The 16,973-nt window shown below is 33.3% G+C and overlaps 1 protein-coding gene across 8 annotated transcripts in view; it reads left to right on the top strand.

Moving 5' to 3' along the window:
- The window catches only part of FBXW7 (F-box and WD repeat domain containing 7), a 156,293-nt gene that overhangs the window by 123,545 nt on the left and 15,775 nt on the right, over positions 1-16,973 (top strand). For 7 of the 8 annotated variants that reach the window (XM_081135353.1, XM_081135359.1, XM_081135357.1 and 4 more), the window contains 3 exons: positions 4,695-4,777; positions 7,709-7,850; positions 16,482-16,616. In XM_081135353.1, coding sequence (XP_080991479.1) covers positions 4,695-4,777; positions 7,709-7,850; positions 16,482-16,616 — 360 coding nt within the window. Of the gene's footprint in view, positions 1-1,877; positions 2,333-4,694; positions 4,778-7,708; positions 7,851-16,481; positions 16,617-16,973 lie in introns of those variants that run through there. The other variant, XM_081135358.1, reaches the window with a different exon arrangement.

The raw sequence follows: 16,973 nt of genomic DNA, 5'->3' as shown, positions 1-16,973 counted from the left end.
TACCTTCATATAAACATACATTTGTGGGGATCAGGTTTTCCTATAATTTCATAGCCATTTATAGAAGTCATGTAACCCCAAGAGCATTCTTTGAATATACAAAATTAAGATATATATATTTAAATATCCTTGGTTTTGAGACAGTGTCCCTGGTTTACTAAAGTTGGTCCATGTCTTCAACCAACTAGACTTAATTAGAAAAGGATAGTGCAACTAGAGAGAGGAAATTATTTCAATTGAAGTCAAGGTATATACTATTATGTGACTGGTAAGTAGTCTATTTATTCTCTGACAAGCTGGGTACCACTGATTTTAGAGGAAATTTCAGGTATTCATTTTACAGTTAGTTTCTTCAGATAGTTCAGAAAGGGTGAGAGGAGTGGGGAGATCACCTTTCTTTTTTAGGTTCTGAGTTCTCTGAGGCTTCTAATAAAAGGGTTTATGGGTCCATTTTTAGCAGTTGGATATTATTTTTCTTAGAGCAGGAGATTTCTTTTTAAAAGAAACTTTCCTTTGAAGTAAGCTAATTTTTTATTTCAAAAACTAACTTCTGGGTACATGTGTGTATTGTTTCTGAAGACAAGAATTAATTTAAGAGGCAGGTAGGAGATTGTTTAAAAAGATAATATACTATAGAATATAATTTGCAGGAGAAGACCCAAGATGTGCATCTTTATAGAATTTTAGATTATCGACATTATACTGAATGTCTTAGTTATGAATGTGAGTAGTTATTATACTGAATGTCTTAGTCATTTATTTTTTAAGTTATAGTGCTATTTTATGCAGTATTTAGAATCATTTCCTAGCAAAAGTCGTTTATTACCATAGCAGAGAATATTAAAATGTGATAAGTCTAAATAGTATTTCATTTTTCTGAAGAATTTCTAAGTACTTAAATAACTACAGGCACACAGTTTACTTGTAATAAAGAATGTTAATGGGGAGGGTAGGAGTTAATTAACTAGACCCTTAATAATGGGCCTTTCTAGTCCAAGGAATCTTATAATTGCCTCCAAAGCTAGTTGTGTAGCAAGTTGCAAGATGAAATATCCAGATTTGTGTAGTAGCCATTTTAAGAAAAACGTTGCCTTCAGGCAAACTTGGGTACCTTTATTATTATGTAAAATGCTTTTGTAATGATAAGCAATACATACTGTCAAAATAATTTTGGAGATAGAAGTCCAGTGCCTCCTGTTTACTCAAGATTAAATTAATAAGGATAAGATTCTCCAATGAGCACAATTTTTGCTCCCTTTGGAGAAATAGAACCTTTAGGCAAACTTTATACATTTAGTAGTATTTTGTTAATCTTAAAAAGATACTCCTATAATTAATAAGGGTTGTTAAAGTGTGTGGTAATTTTCTTGAAAACTGTTTAAAAGGAATGAAGTGGAAAAGTATAGGGGATATTTTCATTAAGTCTTAATATAAGAAATATACAGGTTGAAAAATAACTTAGCACATATTTTCTGCAAATGCTACACGTCCCAAACTGGTTTACTTTATTGTAAATCCCCCCAAAGAATATTTATTCCCTTAGGGATTGCCCATTTTGTACCATCCAGCTACTTGAAAAATCTGGTCAGTCTGTGCCAGGACTGCAATAGGATAAGTTAGTGAAAATAGCCTGCTTGGCTTCTGTTGGGAGGACCCAATGCAACTATATTCCATTTTCAGAATGTTTCTGAAAGGACTTATTTGTGGAAATAATGCTTGCCATTTCAAACTCTTCAAAAAGGCAGGTTTTACAAAATGCAAATATAATCTGAAAGTTTGCGAGGCCGGGGGGCTGCGTGCGGGGGCGGTCCGGCCCCCCCCCCCCCCCCGCGCGGCGCGGCGCTCACGGGTTCCCTGGAGCGGATCGCCGTGTAATTGATGTGCAGTCTGCATTGCTGAATCCTGGACTGCACCATTCTGTGTTCCAGGGAAGATGTAATCTGATCCCTCTGCTGCTGAGGGAGGAATCTGCTCAGTCAAGGCTTTGACAGGGCAGAGTCTCCTCCAATAATCGGCTCGCTTCTCTCTCATTATTCCCTCGAGTTCTCCTCAGTCAAGCTGCATGTATGTATGTGTGTCCCGAGGAGCGGTTTGGATACTGAGCTGCATTTGCCTTTACTGTGGAGTTTTGTTGCCGGTTCTGCTCCCTAATCTTCCTTTTCTGACGTGCCTGAGCATGTCCACATTAGAATCTGTGACATACCTACCTGAAAAAGGTCTATATTGTCAGAGGCTGCCAAGCGGCCGGACACACGGGGGCACAGAATCACTGAAGGGGAAAAATACAGAAAATATGGGTTTCTACGGCACACTAAAAATGATTTTTTACAAAGTAAGTAATCTGTTTTCTTCCTGTGTTGTATGATTGTGTGTGTGTCTGTGTGTGTGTGTGTCTGCCTGAGAAGGAAAATCTGTATCATCAGAGATGGCTGCAGTATCCTCTAATTTTGGTGGGTGGCTGGATGTCTGGTATTCTGTTTTATATTGTGAATGTAAGCAAATAAGGCAAAGACGTGAGCTGTAAAAAAGCTTTAAATTGAAAAGAAAATGGATATTGGAATCGGAGAATTTTTCACTAAAAATATATTCAGACTTTGGAAATGTGGCTCCGTTAAATGCTGACCTGGAAATACTCTACCCTTAGTTGGCTTTTAGTGAACCTTTTGCCTTTAATTTTTCTATACCTTATATCTATATATTTTTCTATTTTTTTCTTTAGCTGACTCTTTTAAACTGTAAAATTGCTAGGATATTGGGATTTATATTTAAAGGGATCATATTTACTTTCTGCACCCCTTAAAAATTGCAGAATTAATTTTTGGTTCTAAACTCAGTATTTTCAGTAAACAGTATAATATTTAAAAGACTTCTAGAGTGCTACAGAAAATGCTTTATTTTATAAAATATTTTAAAGGTAAAAATCCTCTCTCAGGGGTTCCCTTGATACGTGTATAGAGCATTTTTATTCATTGAAGGTTTTCTAAGATGGAAATAAAGTTTGCTTTTAGTGGCAGATGGCATTTGCACCGAGGTATTTACAAGATACCCAGGGAAGTTTCTGAAAGCCAGCATTCCAGACTTAATTAGGATGAATATCAAAGTTTTTCATCATGATTTTGAAAATAAGAATCTGTGGAAATTATTTAAAAAGCTAGAATTTTAAGGTAGTCTGTACTTACTGACCTTCCTGGTGGGTACATTTGTGTGTATATGTACGTGTCTATAATTTATATACATGCAAGCACGTGGCTACCTATGTATTAAAATCTTTTATTTTTTATTAAAATTATTTGGAGAAAGAAAATAATGGTTTTTGAGAGGAATCACATTAAAACAATGTAATGAGTACAGAAAGTTCTAAAGGGGTGAAATAAGACCACCTCCATTTATTTCCAGTAGGTATTTCATGAACTAAGATATACATTGTAGATGAGCATATATCCTCATCTCTAGCCCCTAATATTGTAAGATTGTCCCTGTATTTTGGAAGACTTCCTTCATGATGATAAAAACGTAGTCTTTATTATTCAGAGTGTGGTTCAAAAACATTTTTAGAATCTTGTTGGTCCTCTTTAGTATTTATAGTATAGCATAATATGTTATGATGTCCCCACGTGAGGCAATAGGTAAGAAAATAAGGCTGCTGCAAAGCAAGTGTTTTCAGCTTGTTATAAAAATGAAGATAGCTATCTATCACTCTGGGGTTTTTTCCCCCCTCTGATTTTCAGTAATATAGTAATTAATTAGCAGACACACATCTGAGAGGGGTTGTTGAAATAGAAAAAGTTGAATCCTATCATATCTTATTTTCCGGTTTTATGATATATGTATAATTTGATGACCCAAGTTAATCGATAGTGAAATATAAAAAATAAATATTTCAGTATTGATGTTGACAAAATGCAATTCTGAATATGTTTACAGTACTACATAAATATTGCATAATGAAATACTTTAAAGCTGTGAATGTTGGATATAGCTTACAAGGATGGATAACTCACTCTTTCGTAGTCTTTTTGTTGTTGCTTTTCAAGTTAGAATGTACATCCTAAGTATCTGTCAGTAGAACTATATTCTATGTGAATATCAGTTGATGGTTTTTCCTACCTTCTAACATCTCCAGATTTCTCTCTTACTATGGACTTTTTTGCTGTCGTCATTGCCCATATTCATTGCTTTATGTCTTATTAGAATTACTTTTCAAGATCATTTTATTTGCATTGCTCTCTTTACCTTTTATAATAATATGTGTTTTAAATTCAGGTACTGTTACTTTCATTCTAAAATTTTGAATTTTATTTATTTTATCTTATATCAGTAAGAGGGGCATGTTAAATATGGTTCTTTTCTGTGTGGCTTAACATGACATTTTCCTCTATGTTGGTTCTTAAGCTGGAAAACGTGAAAGGTATATTACTCTCAAGGAATATGTGTGATGGATATCAATTTTTAAATGCCCATACACTGTTCTCTGGACAAAATATTAGGGGGGAAATTCACTTTTCTAGTCTTGTAAAGAGTAGAACCATATAATGAAACATGTATTTTCTATATTATTTAACTATTCCTAATTACCATTGTAGACATATGAACATTTAAGATTTTTTTCAATATTACCAATGATAATGTTAAAATTTGATAGTTGGACAGGTGATTTAAAAAAACAACCATATCTTATTTGTTTTACCTTATAGATGAAAAGAAAGTTGGACCATGGTTCTGAGGTCCGCTCTTTTTCTTTGGGAAAGAAACCATGCAAAGTCTCAGAATATACAAGGTAATATTAAGTATAATAATTGATTCTCTCATGATTCTTATGTTTCTTTAAAGAGTTGATTGTAAAAGCATTTCTTTTTATTCACATAGAATTATAATGTCACTAGTACTGTTGACTGTTTAACACATTTTGAGATGACTGAAAATTGGGAAATAACCTCATTTTAAATGAGAAGAATGTTTACCACTATAGCTTTATATTTTTTTACAGATACATTGAAGTAAGACACAAGCAGAAGTTTCATGTCAACCAAATTTTTAAATTACAATTTTTCAGGAATTCTAAAAAGTAAATCCAAAAATAAAATATGAGCAAATGTATCTTGTTACTATAGCAACAGCTGTTCTAAGGAGTATATTTACATATGCAAAATTAAAGATACGTTTATTAGCAGTGAAATAAGCCTCACAATTACTAACTAAATCATATTTCATGAAATTACTGTGTTAGAAATCCCCTTTTATTTGCTTGGTAGGTCTTGTGTTTTTAATACATACATTTCTACACCAGTAGAATAGTTTCCATAACAACTAAATACAATTGTAGTCTTGTTTCCTGCACTATTCCATCATTTTTGGATTTTGCATCAGTATAAAACTTCCCACTCACGCTAATTAGGCTAAGTTAAGGACAATATCTATTACCCAGCCAATTAAAAATGCCTTTGGATGTCACTTGGAATGTGGTATTTTAAAATTTAAATGACAAAAGTAGCTTAAAAACTTTTTTTGCGTAATTGTCACTTCTTCACGTAACTGATTGAAAGTTAGCTGTAGAAACTGTAAAAACTCGTGACGGTGACATTTCTTTTTCCCAAAATATTTTGATTTACAGTTATTTTTATTCTATAAGATGCAGTAAAATTAACATTGCTCAGACATAAATTTTTGTGACTGAACATTGTACAGATTGTATCTTTTTTTTCCCCCCCAGAGAATACAGTTTATATTTTTATTTCATTCAGTTGTGGAAAATATTTTTTAAATACTCCTTTATGAAATTTAGAAACTATAATAATTAGAATAGTTTTATGTACAAAAAATGCAGGGATGATACTGAAAAGTAAAGCTCTCTCTCAGTTATTCAGGAAATACTTTTTGTGTCATTTTCTCACATTAACTGTCCCTCTCCCTTTTACTTAACCCTTTGCCTTTTGACAGTTTCACTGTGTTTTGATAGTTCTACCAGAGGGTGCGGCGTGATGTAGAGACAAGTGAAGCTACTCACTTCATTTTTGCTTTTTCCTCCTAGTCTTGATAAAATATTTCTTGGATGAGAAAGTTGAATATAATGTTAAAAATGTGCTATTTGAAAAAAAATTATGTAGATTCCAGTTAATTATACAATTTTTGTTCTTTTATTAATATTGCTGATAACCATGACAAAGATATTAAGTTGTTCAGTTATTTTTAAGGCAGCTTATAAATGAATGCTGAATTTTTACTACAGAACACATTTTAGTAAAATTTGTCTTTAGTTGCTTATTTTTATATTGAGAAAGCACCTGAAAAGGTGAAAGTTTTATTTTTAGCCTTTTAACTTATAATATTATTAAAGCAAACCAAACAGCATACTCTGTCTTTTTGGAGATGTCAGTATATATTTGATGTTTTTAAATTTTTTGACAGATTTTCTAGTAATAAGATGGAATTATAACTTCCATCATTTTTATTAGAAAATTTAAGTTATAATCACTGTTTAAAAATTGTTTTATTTCAGAGAAAAAAATAGAGCATACCTTTGAAATTTGATAGAAGGAAAAATAGATTTAATTGTTAAATGTTAGAAATTGTCATAGATGTATAATGTTAAAAGATTTAAAGGTGGTAGATATGAAGATTTTTCTGTAAAAAAAATGAAATACATATTTTAACAAAATAATGACATACACTGCTAGAAAAGAATTGGAAGTTGTTTCAGTAGTAATTTATCAGAGCTTGATATTCAACTAATAGGGTACAATTTGTATGTTCTTTGGATTTAAAATACTTTATTATCATGACTCAATAAATTGAAGATTATTGTACAAATGTAAATAGTTAACTAAATCTTTCTGATCCTTTTTTTAACTGTCTCTGAAATAAGAGATGTTTAGTGTTTAACTTGAGTTTAAATAATTTAGTTATTCAAGTTAGAAAGTAACATTTAATATATTATAACTATACTTTTTCTGATTAGTCATTTTTAGGAGAGTTGGACAATTTTGGAGATAATCTAGTTTTAATCCTCTTATTATACTAGTGGCAGAATTGCATTTCAGGTTTTTGAAAAACTGTCTCAGAGTTTAAATTATTGCACAAAACTGTTTGGATGATCTCGTTTAATTTTGCACATAGTATATTTTCAATGCTTATCTGTTTCACGTAAATACATTTTTAATCAGGGTTTGCTCCTGTCAAATATCTAGACTAAGCTTTATCGATAACAAAAATTGAGCGAAATATTATAAACAATTTAGAAGGCATCTGGGGCACGCTCAAGGAACAATGTGACTAGTGAAATGTCCAAAACATTTGAACATACTATTTCTACATTTGAATTTTTTAAAGCATTTATAAGTCTCACATCTCTTTTTATAAAGAAAAATTTAACTTTTATTGAATTATGCCACTGAAGACCAGTCAAAAGAGAAGTGAAACTTACATCTTATAAGGAAATATTTTAACATTATTTGTGTGTATCAACAACTTGTAGTTTTATCATAGAGATTCTGTCATTTGGTTGCAATTAGCATTGCTGGGGTAATAACAGGTGGTTATGTAGGAGGGAGGAAACTTGCTCTAAGAATAGCTGAATAGGTTTTATGCATCCTTGTTCTCTGGGAATAAGCAAATAAAAATAATTTGATTGATGTTTGAAATATACATTCTTATTAAATTTGAGCCTGTTATTCTTAATAAATATCTTTGCTTTCGTTTGTATTTTTTGTAGTACCACTGGGCTTGTACCATGTTCAGCAACACCAACAACTTTTGGAGATCTGAGAGCAGCCAATGGCCAAGGGCAACAACGTCGCCGAATTACATCCGTCCAACCACCTACAGGCCTCCAGGAATGGCTGAAAATGTTTCAGGTGACATGTCTAAACACAGTACTTGAAATGCTTCACGTAATTGCTGCAAAAAATAAGAGATTATTCAGCCATGAAAAGGAATTGTTACAGGCTACACCCTAGACGAACCTTGAAAACTTTATGCTTAGTAAAAGAAGTCAGACACAGAAGGCCACATATTGTACGATTATACCCCAGAACAGGCAAATTCATAGAGACAGGAAGTAGATTAAGTGATTGCTAGGCTATGGTGGTAGGGGAGGTTGAGACTGACTGCTAATTGATATGGGGTTTCTTTTGGGGGGATGGAAGTGTTCTGGAATTGAATAGTAGTGATGGTTGAACAGCAAGATGGCTGTGCTGGGAACCACCAAAGTGTGCATTTAAAATAGTGGATTTTATGTTATGTGAAGTGTATCTCAATTTGAAAATGCTATTAAAATAGGGGAGCTCATTTTAATTTTTAAGTGAATTAATCAGGAGAGTCCAATGCTTATTTTATCAAAGTGTGCGTTTGCATTTCTTTGATTGCTTTTTAGATAATAAGACCTTTCTTCCTTCTCCCTTTATGTTTGAGTTTCTGGGGTTGCTAAATGTATTTGTGTTCTAAACTGCATTGCTTGGAAGTAAAGCATTTATGAGTAATGTTAAGAACTTCTTTAAATTAGTCACTGGTGGTAACTTACCCACCACTATTACTCCTCCTAGTAGCCTCCTAGAGTTGATGCAGCTTCTTTTCATTACACCATGCTTGTGTATGGCTTATTGTGCTCACATTCTGATTACTCTATTTTAGTGGCGTTTAAATTCTTCAAAAGTTGACTGGGATGATTAGCTACCACCAACCCTTGAAAATTATGAATTTTATAACTCACAACAGTGATATTAAATTGATTTCTCTCTTCTTCCAGTGAGACTATGCATATAAACCATGTATTTAGCAAAATAGTTGGCATGGATTAAACACTTGCTTAATTATTCTTTGTAGGTAGTAATATAAATTATGTAAAGTGAAGCTATCTGTGATATTAGCCACCATTCTAATGTAAAATGAATATATTTCTTCCTCCCAATGCTTGATTGGTGATATTTTATGAATGCATAAGGGAATAATGGTTGAAAAGAGGATATTTAATTTGACATTTTAGATTTTTAAGTTGTCCATTTATGTAAATCCTAATATTTTAAATACCTGGGAAAAAACTAAATAAATGTCCCAGTTTTTTCCTTCAATAACTAGAAAACTCACTTGAATCAATATTGCTTTTAAATGGATTTTAAAAATTGTTTCTACCCTTCAGGTTATTTCAGAAAAACTAGGATATCCTTTTTTTTCTTCTTTTTTCTTTCCAGTTGGTAACTGAAAGGTTAGAGCAGTGATTCTTGACAGGGGGCGGGTTTTCCTTGGTTGAAACATTTTCAGTTGTTACAGCTTTAGGCATGGGGGAGGGTGGGCACGACATTGCTGGCATCTAGTGGGTAGAGGCAATGTAAGGGACAGCCTCCCACAACAGTTATCCAGCCTAAAATGTCTGTGGTGCTGAGGTTGAGAATCTGTGGTTAGAGGAGTGAAAAATGTATTTTACTGTTTTTTACAATGCTGTGAATCACTACAGTTACAAAGAATTGTGGGTGATTTTTTTTCATAGTCATTTATTAATTAAATTTGTCCTCTCCCCTCCTCCCAGGTTCATGATTTAAAAATATATTTTTAATTAAATTTTTTCATATCCATGCCCTCAGTGTCTAATTTTTTGTTGCATCCTTTTCGAAAGAAAGTTATCCATCAATAAGAGGTGAAAATAGAACTCAAACATTAATACAATATTAAAGAAATACTGTAAAGATTTTTACCGTCTCTGATTAAACCAAGGAAATGGGAATATGGTGTGTGTTGTTATACCTGCACACGCATCCAGTGTGAGCAACACAGCACGTGAGGGTAGTGCAGAAACTGATTTTATCTCATTTCTATAGGAAAGTACCACCATGATTGAAAATCACACTATTAGTAATAGTTTTATCATCATTGCATCAGCCTCTAAAATACTTATTTTATACGAAAAGCTTTATTTTTTACCAGAAGGTAGTCCAGAATGAGATTTAAAATGAGTATGGGACCATTTTTTCCAATATCCCAAAATAGTCCTTGTTAGCCATTTAGGTTTCTCCCCCAATTTTTAGTGGAAATTTCTCAAATACTGATCTATATACTAGGGAACATTTGTGCATTATTTTGCACTGAGGGTGTTTTAGGGAGTCCTTTGTACAATGTTGGCTTGTTTAGGTAGCTCAGGCTTTTCTTAATGAAATGTCCATGTTACCACATACTGTGTGATCAAATCTGAGATACAATAGACTGTTAGATGCATCGCAACTTCAAAAATGTTAATGTATTTTTTAAAAAGCTTGTTTCTTAGGCTTAATGAGATTCAGTAAACTAAAGAATATTAGGCTTTTAAAGGCCCATTTGATCGCTTTCCATATGAGAAGTAGATGCAGTGAAGAAAACTTGTTTTTAGTTAATAGGAATAACATGTAGAATTGTCCCTGGAAGTATAGTACTATTTTTTCTTTCTTTCAGATAAATATTCTGTAGCAAAGAAATCGACTAGCAACAAAAGGTCAACTAGACAGATAGATCAGTACCTTAATCCTTTGAGTACCCTGTCTGTCTCTGACACACCCAGGGCCTTGTTGTTCACTGCCCTTTATTTTCAAGGCTGATGCCAAAGTAACTAGAACTGAATCACTTGCCTAAGGGCTTACAATGCTTTAATGCCTAACTTGCAGAGAGATACAATTTCATAGTAAGGTGGGGAGTCATGGGTTGACCTATGTTGGATAGTTGAGGGATAATTAAACTGGCATGATTTCTACAGATATGCTGTAGGGGCATTTAATGATGTCTTTTCTGTTGCGTAACAAGCAAAGTGGGAGAGTTTGTCCCCTTACTGTTCTGCTATTGCTCCTACGGCAGTGATACAGCATTGTTTTGGTCCAGTTCCATCTATTCTGACAAAGTGCCCTGCTCTCAATTTATAAATTGAATGAGAACAAATGACACACCATTTTGGATAAAGGGAAATTGAAACAGAAATGCCACTGCAAAATGGAAGTACAAATTAAAAACAAAACAAAACCCCCCAGAAATTTTGTACTGTTTGAATTTTCAGTAGCCATTGATTCTGCTTGTTTTGGCAGCCAGATTGATGCTTTAGAATGTTAATTTTGGGGAAGAGAGAAAAATTTTTGTTGTTGTTTATGTCATTTGGGTTTTAATAAATGGTTTTTCACTTTAAAATTTTAGACTTGGTAAAGACACCAATAACATTAACATTTTCTTATGTTCAAATTTATATTCAGAGGCATCGTGATATAATGAGAAACCCATATGATTTAGAAGAAAAGCTCTTAGTACAAATTTTTGCTTTGCCTCTTAATAACTGAGTCACTTTGTTGATATTATATAACCACTCTTGCCTTTATTTTCATCTTCTGTAAAATAGATACAACACTAAAAAGTTGTTGAAAGGGAGAAAACACATAAATGTGCTTAAGCTATACTTGGAAATGCAGTGGAGACTCAGTAAAAATACTAGTTTTCTCTCTTTGTGAGCCTCAGTTTTCTCAGGTCTAAAAAAGGGCTATTAATACTAGCTTAACATTACTAGCATTATTTTAATCAAAGCATATTTGCATTGCATTAAAACTGCGAATGTACTTTGAAAATACCTGTTATACTCAAAATGCTGTTTAAAATGATAAAGTAGAAAACACTTCTGTGTTTTGAAATTAAAAGTGGAGTAAAAACTCCTTTTTTGAAGGGTTTAATCAAGTTCATGGAAACACTTAAAACTTGTACATAAGTTTTCTAACTTCTTTGTTTAGATCTTTTTTGACAGTCAACAAAATCTTAAATAGGAAATGAATTCAGTACTACTTTGCAATTGTATTTGAAATAGTTTGGTCAAGAAACCTTATTGTGTGAAGAGGAGCTGAAGAAAGCCAGAGGAGACTAAGGAAAAACACTGTGTCTAACATTTTGAAGAATTTACTATAAAAATATGATCAGGCCGATTCTCGTTTTTTGTTTTTTTGTTTTTTTTTCAGAAAACAAAACCAGGATCATATTCTTTGAGTCAGACTTTGATGTAATGTAGATTGGAGTTAACAATTAGAACTGACCCACAGTAGAATGGGTGATAGTAAGTACTCCACCCCTGGAACTGTTAGACTGGGTACCATTTGCTGGAGGTACTAGAGAAGTGAGTTCCCTAGGACTGTCCAAAGTCATAAAATACATATCTGACTGGGATACTAAGGATCACCCAGGTGTTATTAGTCCGTTTCACTGCTGGTGTGTGAATCATCTGTATCAATCCTGGATGAGTTGTTTATTTAAAACAAAATGTCCTCAGCCTCACCTTGACCACTGAATCAGACTCTTTGATGGTGGGTTGTAGGACTCTATGATTCTTGCATTTTTCAACCAGCATTTGGGAACCACTGGTCTGGACCAAGCCCCTCATTATATAGGCGGGGTCTCTGCTACTCAGACTAATTATGGGACTTACAAGTGGTTCCACGGTGAGTTTACTGGTGAAACCCAGGCCCCTGATTACAGTTCAGTGCTGCTTCTGCACTACCTGGATTCTCTAGTACCTGTATTCTCTAATTCCCTGCAATAAAATATCACTTTCATGGGGAATTTTCAAGTTGGCATTTGCAGTTTAGTTCATAAATTAAATTTTGTTTCTCATGATTCTTTCTCAATTTGGGAATGTTTTTCCTGTCCCCTCTAATATGTTCCCATATGACTTTATCATGAAAGACCAAAGGAAGATATTTTTTTCTTTTTCAGGATAACTACTTTTCAGAACAAAAATAAAATAATTATTATCAGACTTATCCAACACTTTTGCAGATAAAGAAACTAAGGCTGCAGAGGTTAAATTGTAACCTAATTAGGGGCAGTATCTCCTCCAAAAGTTGGGTTTCCTGATGCCCAGTTCATTGCTCTTTCCACTATTCCTCATTAAAGGTTGGTGTGGGTTGTTATTTTGTTTTAGTATAGTTATTAACTGGAAAGTTTTTAAGTTAATACATACTCCCTTGCCGCTTAACCATGTATATGTACAAGATTTGCATCCAGTCTTGGAACTAGAGTAAGCAAGCAAGTTCTAGTGATACCATCAAATATAAAGGATAGAAATACTCCAGAGAGTGTTGAGAGAGTGTTGGCACAGTATTTCCTGACTCTGGGAATTCATTCATTGATTCAACAAATACTTATTGAGCACCTGTTAGGTGCTAGGCCCTACTTTGGATCTGGGCTAAAATAGTTAACGAAAAAGACCCCCTCGACTCCACCCCCCACCCAAAAAAAGAAAACACTTTTGCAGAATTTACATTCTAGTCAGGAGGGCCATGGGGTTGGAGGCTTGGAACTGATTTGCAGTTTCAAAGAGGTTGCCCAGAGAAGAACCTATGGAAGCAAGCCATGTGGGTATCTAGGGAAATAATGTTCTAGGGAACAACATGGGGAAAAGCTCTGAAGCAGAGCACACTTGGTACATTTGAGGCACAGAAGGAGTGTCTGTGACTGAAGGTAATGAGTGAATGAGGCAGAGGAATAGGAAATTGCAACCTGGTAGGATAACCTAAAGACTCCAGTTTTTACTTCGAGTGAAGTGGGTCTGGAGGGTTTTAAGCAGAAGAGTGAGTTTTAGCAGTATCGCTCTGTCTGCTTTGTAGACAATAGAACAAGGAGGGCAAAGGTGGAGGTGGGAAGCTGGGAGGCGGGTAAGAGGTTGTAGGAATAATCCAGGTGACAAGTAATAGCTTAGACCAGTGCAGTAATAGTCAGATTGTGGTATAATTGGAAATTCAAGCCATAGATTTCATTGATGGATCAGAAACATGCGCCAGTGAGAGTGAGGGAGCAAGGGAAGAGATGGCACCAGAGCAACTAACAGAGTTCTGAAATAGGGAAGATTGTGGATGTGCACATTTAAGAGAAAGACCATGGACATGTTAGGTTTCTATTACATATCCGAGAATACATGTTGAGTAAACAATTTTATGTACAGGTCTGGAGTTCAGGGAAGAAAATCTAGGCTGGATAGAGGAGATCTGCCTCTGTGATCCAGACCTTTACTGGAACCATCTAAGATATGTGAATTTAAGCAATTAGACTGTTGAATATGTATGGTCCGTGGAAACAGTCTCTTTACTATGTAGTTTATAGCTTACATTACTAATCCTTATCTGGTATACTTTTCAGTAAAATGTCACAAAGTAACACCTGATAAATGTATGTATAATTTTTAAATGAGATATAATTTAGATTTTATTTGACTTGTTAAATATTATTTAACACAAAATAAAAACATCATTTAAAGTCTTAGAAACATTTTGCTATACACGCCTAATTTTTGTCATGGACTCTGCCTTAAATACATAGAAATTTCTGACACAGTTCCTAACATTTACCTGAGATATGAATTATTTATGCTCTATTTTGGCTTTTTTCATTCTATACTCCATCTCCTAAAATCCTTGATAAAATGTATTTTTCTGTCTTTTAGCAGTTGTGTACTGTGGTTGATAGTGCTTTTCTATTCCTTTCTTTTTAAAAATGAGTAGTAATACATTAACTGAAAAAAGAAAACATTAAGCATATATAGTATACTACTTTAAATTAGAAATATTCATATAGCTATAAATGTAGTTAAATAGTATATAAAGCAGTAATACAGTGAAATAATATCACTGTCTCTTTACTGTAGAGGATTACATAGGATATCTTTATTTTTATATCAAAAATTAACCATAAACACTACCAAACATATTTTTAAAGCAGGTGTTAATATATGTAAAGATTAAGAATTTTATATTAAAATTATTCTATTTTCAAGTGACTTAATTAAAGCTGCATTTTAATGAAGTCAACATAGTTATCCTTTACCCAAAATGGGTATTTCCTTATACTAGTGTCCATGAATCTTTATAATGTAGACAGAGAGGAGCAATATATTATAAAAAGCCACCTCAAATCTAGTGAGGAATGTAAACCAATAAATCAGAGTTTATAGTATTAATACCAGTTGATCAGAGATGAGTGGAGATTGGTCAGTGTAAGTTTGATCAAAGGAGTTAGTTTTGAATCAGGATTTGAATCTGTGTGAGGGAAACTGAACAAAATAATCAAACTTCAAATTAACTACTTTTAATTGGTCATGTGTGTGCACATATATGCATGTGAGTATTTTTAATTTTATGTATGAATTCTTACCTTAACCAAAAATGCTACAAGGTGAGTGCTCTAGGATAGTGGTTTGGGGGTATGTGTATAGAATTAAAAGGAAAGGACACACCTTATTCGATAGAGCCTGTGTTTTCTCATATTCTGTGATAAAATGGGGGCAGTTCCCAGGTTTTTATAACGGTTAAATGAGATGTTTGTAACAGGTACTCTGGAAGCACTGCTGAAATGTTTGATAGTATTACCATAATCTGCACCTTATGATAGGAAAAAGAGGTGAAGTTTATTGTAGTTTATTGAAGTTTTAAATACTTTTAAAAATAAAATGTGTTCTAAATAAGACTTCCTGTGTCTTCAGTACATCTCAGTTTTCAATTATTTTCTATTTCACATATTACAAAATGCAGATTCCTATTTTAAGCAAGAAATGGAGTCAAAGTCCAGATATTTCTGGCTCCAAACCTCATCTCATTCCCCTTCACCCATTCCCAAATGGATGTAATAACTCATGAAAGCACTTAGAGCCTCCCCATCAAGGGTGTTCTTCACTTAAGAATTCCAGGGTTGTTCAGGTGTTTTACATGATTGTTGTGAGGGGAAATTCTTAACATTTTAAATTATTCACATGCTTTTTAGTTTTTCCTTTTATGAATCATGGCTTTTCTGTGCAAGTTCCTTACTAGAAAAAAAAATTTTTTTTAAAGAATTCCCTAGTATAGCTTAAAGGAGTTCATATTTTTGAAGTATAATTATGTGTTTTTGTTTTTCCAGAATGCAGTACTTTTACTTCTTACCCTCCTTTAGTCTTTGTTCATATTCTGATTTTACTACTAAGTTAGCTACTATTTTTTACTGTTTGCTGTTTTTTATCTGAAATTATTCTCACTCAACAATGTCCTTTTGTTTGTGGAAGGCGCTTGTCAGATGTGCAGTATTTGCAGTTATTAATTTTTCTCTATATGATGCTGCCAGTGTCCTCAGATGAGTGCTTCATTCAAACCATCAAGTTTTATGGCACCCACTTGAAAGATGCAGAGAAAGAAAAATCATCTATCAAAACTCCCTGTTTACTCAGTAACCCAAATTGATGTTTCTGAACAAAATTTTGGTTTCTAAACCAGTATCTTTGTGGTAGATGAATATATAACAATTATAATAATGTAAGGCAAAAATATTTTCCCATCAAAACCATGATTTTTTTTAAAGCTTTTTATAAAATTAAGGTGTCTAGTAAATTTGATGAGACTAAATGATTATTACTTCTTTGCCTTCTGGAGAAAATGTCACTATAAGCACTTCCTTTTGATGTTGTATGTAGATAAGGATTTTTCCTTAATTTGAGACATCTATGAAAATAATAAAATTTTTGAATTCCTGTTTAATAGAGCTGGAGTGGACCAGAGAAATTGCTTGCTTTAGATGAACTTATTGATAGTTGTGAACCAACCCAAGTAAAACATATGATGCAAGTGATAGAACCCCAGTTTCAACGAGACTTCATTTCGTTGCTCCCTAAAGAGGTAAGGATGATCAATTATATTCTTCATTTTGTGCTATTTGAGAACACAACTCAACAGCTACCACTTCTAAACATTGTCATCCTGTGGTATTCAGTATTGCCAGTTTAACACTTTTAATTAGTGCTAAAGAGGGCTATAAATGATAACCTGCCATGAATTAATAATGTAATTTTCATATTAAAGTGTGCTTATGGACTGAGTGACTTCTTTCTACCACTGGAATAAATTGTATATGGGAGTAAGCTGTTGAGTTTTGTTAGATTGTTTCTTTACTAAGATTTTTTTCCCCAGGTTATTTGAAACCTAATCTTTAGTTGCACTGATATGTTCATTATAGTAGCAGATTTTAAAAAATAT

Source organism: Miniopterus schreibersii, assembly GCF_964146895.1.
Source record: "Miniopterus schreibersii genome assembly, chromosome: 4".
NCBI lineage: Eukaryota > Metazoa > Chordata > Mammalia > Chiroptera > Miniopteridae > Miniopterus > Miniopterus schreibersii.
Note: the sequence above shows the minus strand (reverse complement) of the source record. Positions and strands in the feature narration are given on the sequence as shown.